At 40.0% G+C, this 10,775-nt stretch overlaps 1 protein-coding gene across 2 annotated transcripts; it reads right to left on the bottom strand.

The window, feature by feature from the left end:
• Window positions 1-1,428: 1,428 nt before the first annotated feature.
• On the bottom strand, window positions 1,429-10,775 carry stx12 (syntaxin 12). 2 transcript variants are annotated; one of them, XM_017430666.3, is made up of 10 exons: window positions 10,629-10,775; window positions 9,895-10,032; window positions 7,392-7,461; window positions 7,061-7,160; window positions 6,802-6,939; window positions 6,544-6,587; window positions 5,119-5,224; window positions 4,369-4,441; window positions 2,252-2,334; window positions 1,429-2,165 (listed from the first exon to the last, which is right to left on the bottom strand). In XM_017430666.3, exons 2-10 carry the CDS (start codon window positions 9,989-9,991, stop codon window positions 2,073-2,075), a joined length of 804 nt encoding a protein of 267 aa, XP_017286155.1. In that variant the 5' UTR covers window positions 9,992-10,032; window positions 10,629-10,775; the 3' UTR covers window positions 1,429-2,072. The 2 variants fall into 2 exon arrangements, with proteins under 2 accessions (XP_017286155.1, XP_017286156.1); XM_017430667.3 differs by having other exon boundaries at window positions 10,625-10,755.

Raw genomic sequence — 10,775 nt, 5'->3', positions numbered from 1 at the left:
TTTAAGGAGCGATTTAAAATGATCCAGGCTGTGGGCAGATCTAATCTGGAAAGGGAAGTTATTCCATAAAACAGGAGCAGCAACAGAAAAAGCTCGATCTCCTTTCCTCTTAAGTCGAGTCCGAGGAACTGTCAGTAATAACTGATTATTTGATCGTAAAGTTCTGGACACAGACCGGAATTTTAAAAGGTCCCAAAGATAAGGGGGGGCTAACCTATTTAAAACTTTATAAGTTAACAAAAGAATCTTAAAATCTATTTGATAAAAGACGGGCAGCCAGTGTAAAGATGCCAGAGTTGGCCTTATATGGTCATGCTTCCTGGTTCCTGTAAGAAGCCGTGCTGCTGCATTCTGGATCACTTGAAGTCGCTGAATCTGTGATTTATCCATCCCTCCATACCTTCTTCTTCTGCTTCTATTTCCCCTGATCAACACTGAGACAGTCACCTCCTCAGTGTCCTACAGCGGTCTGCCACAGCTGGCCCCGCCTCCTTCTACGCCACCAACTGAGGAGGTGACTCCACCCACTTTACAAAAACTCTGAAAACAAGTCATTACAGTTTTAAATCAGAGAAATGGACCACTGGAGTGTTTTATGATGGTGTTTCACTAAAAGAGAAACATGAAAACTCATTATTTTGATATTTTCTTTCATTTCCTCTTTAAAGACTGTTGGACTCGAGCAGCACCATCCAACCTGAAGGAGCTGCAGCAGTTTGGTCAGGATGAACGGACAAAAAGTCCACGTTAGAGATGGACCGAGACTGAGACTTGAAGAGACCTAAAGCCGGAACTGATACAAAAAAAAGGTGGAGACAAAATACTGGCTTAGGGAATAAAAACTGCAGTTTTTCCTTTCTATTTACCGTCATTGTTTGAAGTGTATTTTTTTAGAATTATTACTTCTAATCCAATGAATTCCTGGTTGGGCGGCAACAAAATGTACTACAACAGGGAGTGCATACTTTTGCAATCCACTGAAACATTTAAGGCAGCACGTTTAACTCTTTTAGCACCATAAAAATAGATATATTTATTAAAACGCCCTGTTTTTCTTGTCTATTTTTGTCAATAATTGTGTCAAAATAATTTACACCCTTTTTCCAGGAGAAGCAGAACTTTTAAAATCTGTCAAGTATTTACCATTGTTATGTAATTAAATACCTAAAACTGTTATAAGAAGAAAAGGACAAACACGGAAATTTAATTTTCTTCAACTTTCTTTTTTTCTGCAGTTTGATTGACTAAAATGGCATGTAGTATCAAGGAGTTATGGTGATTTGAAATACACATATGCCACGGTGTCAGCAGTGATCCCTGTGGTTTTCAAAGGGTTAAAAAAAAATCCATTAAGGTTACTGCAAAATGTAGGCAACACACCCTGCAGGTTTGGAATGTTCAGGAGAAAAATGAACCAGTCGAAGGAGCGTGAGTGCTTAAGACATTTATTGTGCATATACTGTCAGGAGTCATAGAAATAAACTTAAAACATTTCATATGAAGACAAGTCCTCCACGTCACAATTTGCCATAATATCCCACCTGTCATAAAGGGAACATTCAAACTTGAAATGTACTTATATAGGTAATCTGTTTAGCATTTAACACACACCGCCCGAGAAACAACGTGAGCTGCACTTCTTCCGAAATACTACATCAGAAGACGCAACGAGTTACCGAGAAGAACAACAACCAAAAAAGAAAAGACATATTACGAGTCGCACATTCTTAAGTTATTCACAAGAATATATATTTACATTTGAAAGACAATGACAACTAGTGTTAGTGCAGTAAATGAGAAATCAGTGGAATTTCAGAAACGCAACTTCCTCGTTTACATCGTCTCAGCTCTCCTTCAAGTTAAAGTAGGCTTTTAATCTACTTTACAAATCAGCAGACTTTATGATTTCAGGTGACAAATATTCAGGCTAACAAACCCTTAGATTTTGTTACAGTGATTAGCTTTCTGTTGTTGTTGTGATTCTAAGCAGGTACTTCCTGGCGGGACGAAGGTAGGGGGGGGCAGAATAAAATGAAATGACAGAACTGAAATACTGGTTGGATGAAAAGCGCTCATTTGTAAGACAACCAGATAATGATGCCAAGTATGACGAGTGCGATGGAAAAAACTAAGGCGAGGATGCAGATCTTCTTCCTGGACTTTTGCTGTGAGACGAGAGAACGCGGAGACGGGCGGTTAGTGGGAGGAGCTTCGCTCTGTGACGGAACGACGCGGACAGACGCGGACTCACCTGGTAGTACACGGCTCTCTGGAGCTGCTCCGCTCCTCGCTCCACGTGAACTTCGGCGTTTTCCACGTTTGCCTCGATGCTGTCTGCAGGACAGACGGCACAACAGGGTCATGGACTGAGAAACAAACCCGACTCTTTGTGTAAATATTAAAAAATAAGAAATTCATCTGAGAAATTCATTCTTTAAATCCCCATCCACTATGAAACTACAGTTTTTTAAGCCTTTTCCAAAGCTGAGATTTTAAAAACCCTTTTTATTAGTACCTCCATGTGGACAAACACAGGTTTGGAGAAACAATGACGTAGCGGCTTGTTAGCTTTTTGCCTTAGAAACCAAAACAACAACAAAACTGTTTTTGGATCATCTGTAAGTCTGATCGATTTTGTAAATCTGCAGAAAGCGGGGATGGACTACAAGACAATCGGCAAAAAGCTCGGTGAGAAGGTGACAAGTGTTGGTGCAATTAAGTTTGAACATCTAAACCAGTGGTTTCCAAACTATTTCCTCAGCTTTTCTGTAACAGCTGTAGATCGGCCATGGCTGCACCTCTTATCAGATATGGAAGAAATCTGGTTTCCAAAGCCATGAATATATGAGAATCATAATGGAAACATAAAAGGGATATCAGTTTATAGTTGGTAATTGTCGAGAAAAAACAAACAAACTCTCCATTGTGTGTAAAATCGCATCAACTTGACTCTAAAGGTCTAACTTGCACCTCCTGTTTGGCGTTTTCTGACTCTGCATTCGGGTTTGGAGTTGGACTCGGGATGCTGCGTCTGCTTGTTACGGCGTTTTAGTCAAATATGCATCGGTTGAAGTGACAAACAAAAGGCATTTAATTTGTGAATCATTTTAACTCCACAAACATACAACCGCTTGTAAATGGCAGCTCTGAGAGTAACCGCTGCAAATATACTTCCATCTAAACTAGATTTCAGTGTGATATTGTGAACTTGTGCAAAACATTTTTGACATCTTCTGCGCTGTTAAAGCCTGGCGCCCCCCCTTGGGTTCTTCAGTGATTGGAAACCACTGATCTAAATAACTCAGAGAAGGCTTAGGAGAAAGTGCTGTGGTCAGATGAGACCAAAAATAAGCTCTTTAGCATGAACACACTGCGTTTGGAGGAAGAGAAATGCTGAGTATGAGCCAAAAAAAACACCATCCCTTCAGTCAAACACGAAGGTGGAGACATCATGGTTTGTGGCTGTTTTTCTGAGGAGGGTACAGGACGACTTCACTGCACCGAGGAGCCGATGGATGGGGCAATATACTGTAAAGGTTTGGTCTTTCTTCAGTGTTGTGGTTCTGGACCACAGATGAGTCTTCCAGCAGGACAGTGACCTGAAACATATCGCCACGGCAACAAAGGAGTGGCTACAGAAGCACATTCAGGTCCTAGCCGGTCTCCAGACCTCAACTCTGTAGAAAATCAGTGGAGGGAGCTGAAGCTTTGAGCTGTCAAGTGGCAGCCAAAAAAAACAAGATGATTTAGAAAGTTTCTGGCTAAAATCGGTCCTGAGATGTGTGCAAACCTTCCATCTTACTGCTGTACTCAGCAACAAGGTTTTCTCCACCAAGTACTAAGTTGTGTTTTGCTTCAGGATCAAATACTGGCAATCCAAACCCACATTTCTCTGGACTTTCAGCTGATTTTCTGTCTCTCCCCATGAAAATGAATCTACCTTAAAAAACAGCAACTGTTCATTTCTTTGGAAGTGGACAAACTTACAAAATAAGCACTGGATCATATAATTATTTCCCCCATTATGAACATTTTTTTTTTGTATTTCTGCAGAAATTTAGCAAAATTCATTACATTTGGGGTATTTACCATTTGAATAATTGTTGAAATATTATTCATCAATTGTACAATTTGCCACTTTTTAGATGAAAATAAGCAAAAATACTTGAGTGGGGGAAAAAATGGACAAAAATAAATAACTATTTTGAAGGCACCATCATACAAAAATGCATGCGCACATTAAAAAGTGCTATTCATGGCAGCTATTGTACAGGACTGACAACAAAATGACACTTGTGGTTGTTTTGTCAGTTTGTTAAATTGTGATGGAAATAGGAGTTTTAAAAGTAAAGGGCTGCGGTTACTCACCAATCATCTCTCCCTGGTCGTGAATCATCACCGCCAGATCTTTAAAAATCTGGTTTACGTCCATGATGTCAGACTGAGGGGAGCAGACAACAAGCAGAAATCAGTGTCGGCAGGTGTGTGTCAGCCATGGAAAGGGTTTCTAAGGTTGGTAGTCGAGGTGAAGCACTGACCGTCTGCCACTGAGGCCCTGTTTACATGACGCTTTTTGTTTTAGGTGAAACTGGAACATTTGTGCTGTGATTCGGCTCTTCGTTTACACAACAACGATCGGATTCTTTTGGACCCAGGTCTCAGAGAGGAAGCTTTTGGAATCGTCCAGCATCTGTGTGAAATCACACGTGCGCACTACGGACGGCTGCAATCAACAGTTTTTTCTGTGCTTGGACGAGCAGATTAACAGTAATAATGGCGGATAGCAGAGTGCTGTTTGTGCTGCTTATCCTTTTTAACAAGTAGCAGCAACCCAACCTCTCTGTAGGTCCAAAGAAGCGTTTGTGTATTCACCATTTTACATGGAACTGGCTTCATCCTTTAGAGACCGAAGTGTCTGCGTGCTTAGACAGCGCCAGCTAGTGACCTGGCATGGAAACGGCAGGAGATTCAGGGCGCACTGCACTACCGTGTAAATGTGTAACTGTTCCCCAATCAGCGTTGGAAAATCTCTAATGTTTCCAGGAGATCGTTCGTGTGTAAACAGGGCCTGAGTTGTAAAACAACAGCTCAGCTCCTCCAGAATAAGTAAACACTCACCTCCAGCTGTCTGATGTTGGTTTCTCTCTCCTTGATTAGTTCAAGGTCCTCCTCTGTGATGCCAACATCCTCTGTCTGGGCTGTCATCTGACTGAAGTCATCTTGGCTTCACACACACACACAAAAGAGAAATAAAAGTAAACGAGTCTAACTCTGTTTTTTCATTAGTTAACTCTTTTTAGTATAAGGAGTAAAGGAGCATATAATTGGGTGTTTGTAGTGACCCTGATCTCAGAAACACAAATCTGTTATCTTGTTTTGTTCTACGGGGCTTTAATCTGAAATCCCGATTAGCAAGACAATGAAGTCTTATCATTTTAATAAGAGCCAAGGACTTCTTATTTAACAAACCAAAAGCTGACTTACAATCAACAACCACTTTAGTGAGCTGAAAGTAAGTCAAAGAACGGAGGCCAAAAGGAACACTCAAATATACAATAAAAACCACTGACTCGGGAAACATCATATATCCACAATCAGCACCATTAGTTACTCTCTGAGGGATCAGATTACACCACAAGTAAAACATACATATGAAATAAACTTTACATCCCCTACATGCTCCCTCCGGGTCAGGAGTGAGTCTCAGCCTCAGATGGAGGAGTTTAAGTATCTGGGAGTCTTGTTCATGAGTGATGGATCGATGGATTGGGGCCTTATCTGCAGTAATGAGGGCGTTCCTTCGATCAGTCGTGGTGAAGAAAGAGTTGAGTCGAAAGGCAAAACTCTCATTTTACTGGTCCAGCTACGGTCCCAACCACGGATAAGTAGAAGATGAAGATGGAGACCTCTCATCTATTATATCATTTAGAAAATTTACAATTTGTCAAAGTTTTTTGAGTCTATATTTACAAATGTTACTTTTATTAGCTTCTCTGTGATAGAGTCAGAGTTACAGCTGGAGATAAAGGTGCTCAAACTGAGCTTTTGACTACAATGCATTTATTAATTACGCAGGAAATCAGCTTTGGACAACATTCCTGTGTGTGTTTATCAAGGAATTAATTATAACAGTGCGTTTTATTTCTAAATACTTTTATCACTGAGTTTCAATACTTGCTCCACATTATATTGGTGTCTTGTATTCAAAAGTCACATTTTTTTGTGTTTCAAGCCAGAAAAATCAGTACAACAACTTAAGAAGTTGGAATTCTGACTTGGATAGTTGGAGATTCTTAATCAACATCAAAAGCATTGTTAAAGCTGCAGAAATCAACCTTTTGTTTCCACTTCTGTCAGTGAGTTTCTCTCATACATGTTGCTACATGCTTAGACTGGTTACTGAGCACGACATTAGTAAAGTCTGCTGGTTTGTCAGGCTGCAACTTGAACACGGTTATGTTGAATGTGACGCCGTTCGTAGATCTGAGTTCTGACTAGATGAACACAGCAGAAGTACTTCCAGACACAACGAAAATCACTTACTTATCAAAAGAGACGAGCTTTTCATCCCGAAAACTGTCTTCAGTCTGAAAGAGAACATAAATAGAACTATTAATTTGACATGAGTTAAAGAACCGAAGCATCTTTAACCTGATTTCTGTTTTTGTGGAGCAACACAAACTCAAGTTTGAATGGTTTTTTTTGGACAAACTTTGAGTTTGGCCCATTTGTTTACCATTTATTACCTATTTTGTAGCATTTGTACAAAGAGAGTTTTTAAATCCTCTGCCTGCCACTTACTGATAGACGGGAGCCAGCTCTGGCTCGGGCTATCGACTCCCTCTCTTTCTCTGCGGCGCGACGCTGGACTGTTTGGAAGTTGTTGAGAGCTGCTGAGAAATCATTCATGAGCCGGTCCCTCTGGATCTTCTGCTGCCTCTGGACAACAAACGACACACAAAGATAAATAGATGTAAAAAACAAAAAAGCTTAAAAATAAATTACTGACTGTAAAAATGGATTTAAAGCTGTACACAGATGTTATGAATCTGACATTTACCTGCTCTGAGGGGGATGAGGGCAAAGGGATTGACCCCAACTCCTTCAGGTGCTTGTTGGTTTCTTTTGCAAGCTGATTAGTATAGTGTTGTATCTGCTGCCTGTAAAAACAACAGTTTTAATGAAAATAGAGCATACCAAACAAAGAACTATACACCGTGCAATTAAAACCATACTTATAATAAAACTTTTTTATCAGTTTGACAAGAGAATAAGAGTAAATTAGCTCTGGCTTTACTGGATCAGTCAGACTGAGTTAACCAGTCAACACCAGCTCTGTGCTTTTATCAGCTGGAAGAACGGACGGGGGAAGAAAAACTGGTTCAACGTACAGGCGATCCTGAAGTTCACTGGTGTCCTGGCTGGTTCCCAGCTGGCTGACCATGGTCTTGATCTGAGCAGCTGTCAAGAAAAAAGAAATAAGAAGTCTTGAACTCATCTGGATCGTGGCAGAGCTTTTCTGCAGACAGAGATGTCGCAGCACGACTGCTACAGAATTCACACCGCTGGAGCCCGATTGGATCCAAGTATGACTTTTATTGACAAAGTACGGTTGTTTGGAGTCCTAAGAAGGATTTGCATGAATGAATGTGTTCACTTTGTAGTGACAAACATACCAAGTTACCGAAAGCTTGATACTGGGCCACAAGAGGGGTTTTCAGCATCAAAAACTAATCAAAACCTCCAAAATGTTAAGTGAACACAATGATTGGGCAGTAATACTGTCTTTAAAAACTCTGAAATTCAATCCAAGCGGTTGAGCCGACGTAGTCAGATAGTTTAGGACAGAGCTTCCTGTAAACTCTTCTTCTGCTGATTGTTTTTAACAGTTTCTTCTCCTCCCTGATATCCTAAACTCTTAACTTGATTTATTGTGGAGTACTGAGCATTATAGTGAGCAACATAACTTGAATAAACAACATGAATAAATGAATCAAGTTGAAGGAATCGTTTTAACTCGTTTCCATCTGTGTCACAGAGGTTGGTTTGTCATGTTCATGAAAACCCCAAAGCTCTAAATATCTGAGTAAGAAAACACAGAGATGTGTTTGGAGCACACTGGACCTATTAGAGACCTACTGCTGAAAACAAACAACAACAAAAAAAACTAACTTATGAACTTATAAAAATACAGTTATTTGAGCTGCCCTCCTGGCTTGCTATGGTTTTCCAGACAGTGGTTGAGCAGTAAAGTAATCATTTTACATATAAATAGGAGCACAACAGAAAAACTAAAGGACACGGGTACATCCTTTTCTTCTTCTTCTTCTTCCTCTGTGATTTTATTTGTCAGAAAATACTGATGGCCGATCGGGGCTTGCAGAAGTGACATGTTAGGTTAGAGGTTTGTGGCAGAGCAGAATGCTTTCACTTCTACTGATCCAAGAAGTGAAAGTCTCTGAGAAACCACAAGCTACAAACAGCAAAACCACCTAACTTTATGTGTTTGGCCCCTCTGCAAACAACAACAACAACTACTGAGTGTCCTTTAATAATCCACGACATTTCCTCTAGAAATATTAGCTCAGCACTGATGAGTCTTGAAGGAGCCATCTTATCTTTACAGCTGATGCCATTAAGATCTGTACGCCTGCAAGTGTAAAGGTCCAAAGCTTCTTTTAGAATCAAAACTAAAGTGTTTAGCTGCTTTGCAGTCGAAATCATTCTCCTGTGAAACTTTTGGCACATCATGATAAAGACATTCACACAGTGACTTAACCTGCGTCCAGCAGGAGGACGCAGAGACCGTTAACTAACTGTGTTCATTGTTTTTAATCTCCCTGTGAAGCTCTTTGGTCAACATCATTGTTTTTAAATGAGCTGTATAAATAAAGCTGACACCGACTGTGCTGAGATGATTGAAACCTACAACATTAGGGAGTGTGAAGTAACACTGACCATTTTAACTCATCATCAACAAGATCAAGTATTCATAACACAACTAGTTAAATGATTTTCGAGCACCAGTAATTAGAACAGCGACCAGCAGCGACAGAAAATACAAATACCTACAAATATGTGTTTGGATATCAATGAAGCGCGTGATGGGATTCCATTTTACCATAAAACAGGTGAAATTAAAATATCACTAGTAACAACTACATTCTGGATACTTTAAATGTTTTTCTTGACTGGGAATGTTACATCATCATATATTTAGGTATCTGATATGTAGTTTTTCCTAATATAAGCTTAGTTTTGGAGACCTTCATTAGGAATAATTTATTATGGGCATCCCTAATTTCAGTTTTAACGTGTAAGAATGTCATTCTGCCTAAAAGGAAATGTATTACTGATTTATAAAAAAGATCATTAGAGACAGGAGTGTGGTTTGATTATATGTCGCAAGAGCCTGCCGTACAGAGAGAAGATTATACTACAATGATACTAATGATTTGCTAATTAATATCTCATCTACCAAAACTGAACAAGTTTTTTGGAAAACTGTATCTTGTTAAAATTCGATAGATGAACAAGTTAGTTTTGAGAGGGTGAATTTAGTTCTGAAGTTTGAAGTGATGAACTCTAAAGTTAAATTACATTTATTCTGTGTAGCTCCAGCGAGGGGCGAACTTGCACAATGTCTACAGTACGCGTGGAAGAGTTTAATCTAGTCCAACTTCTCAGCGGACATCAAGCAACGACTACAAACTACTTTAAAACACATGACAACTATGATATTCTGGATAGGTGGTAATTGTTCGTGTTTCCCCTAACAAGCTGAAGGAGCTCCAGCGCTGTCACATGACCAGTACTTGAGCACATGAGTAACATGAGGGCTCTGGTTTCAGCTGGCAGCAGAAAAAAAAGGGAGAAAAGCAGCAAAACTCTTACTGTTCTGTGTGATCTTCTGGATGTTGGAGGTGCATGTCTGGATGAGGGAGCTGATGTCCCTGGGGAAAGGGTGGAACTCTGCTTTGCCGTACGACATGTTGGAGACAATGTGCTGCTTCCTGACTCGTTTGGCTGTGACTGTAGGAAAAAACAAACACTAAATGCACATTGTAAACAAACCAAGCTGTGACTGGACGGCAGGCGGCCATGTTAATGAGTGTTTGGGCCTATTGTGGCTCAAATCTACTGAGACTCATTACCATCCCTGACACAGTAAACAGATAAAAAGTTTATATCAGGCTGGTTGTACTTTGCGGCATAAAGTTACCATTTAGTTCCAGATGGCTAGATTTATCACTGGTTTACTGATAATCAGGTAAAGGTTATATATTTTCCAAAGTCTGAACACCTGTTAGTTTGTAAACAGATCAGCCTGCTAATGCTGAAAGTTGGTGCCTGCTCAAACTTTGACGAATGACATTAGTAAAACCATCACGGTAGTTAAAAAACAACAAACATTACGAGTCTTAATATTCAGCCTTTTAGCACGGCTAGCTTTCAGTACACGAATACGTACGACAGAGAAGCTAACGCTCCGTTTTAGCTACGTCGCTAACTGATGCTAACATCAGCGTTCGCCTTTTTCAAGTAAGCTGGCTGAATACGAAATACACGAAGGACACGTTTTAAAAATTAAGACTTAAATACAACATAAAAATAAAGCATGTACTTGCATTTAGTCCTTGCTTATTTATTAGTCTGCTGAAATGAACACATAGGGGTATATAAGTTTCGTCCAGCTGTCGGGTTGATGCTACATTGTGTGTTAGCTAAGATCAGAGTACAGCTCACCCTAACAGCCAATCCCCTAACGCAGCTCA

Source organism: Kryptolebias marmoratus, linkage group LG5 (genome assembly GCF_001649575.2).
Source record: "Kryptolebias marmoratus isolate JLee-2015 linkage group LG5, ASM164957v2, whole genome shotgun sequence".
NCBI classification, from domain to species: Eukaryota; Metazoa; Chordata; class Actinopteri; order Cyprinodontiformes; family Rivulidae; genus Kryptolebias; species Kryptolebias marmoratus.
The sequence above is the reverse complement of the archived record's forward strand: the minus strand, read 5'-3'. Positions and strand labels throughout refer to the sequence as shown.

Excerpts from the sequence above, each read along its gene's own strand:
- stx12 (XM_017430666.3), bottom strand. The coding sequence starts at position 9,991 with ATGTCGTACGGCAAAGCAGAGTTCCACCCTTTCCCCAGGGACATCAGC. Across the intron at positions 6,588-6,801 it reads GAGCTGGCTCCCGTCTATCA|ACTGAAGACAGTTTTCGGGA; the intron begins GTAAGTGGCAGG and ends GTTCTCTTTCAG. Across the intron at positions 4,442-5,118 it reads CCAACATCAGACAGCTGGAG|TCTGACATCATGGACGTAAA; the intron begins GTGAGTGTTTAC and ends TGCTCCCCTCAG.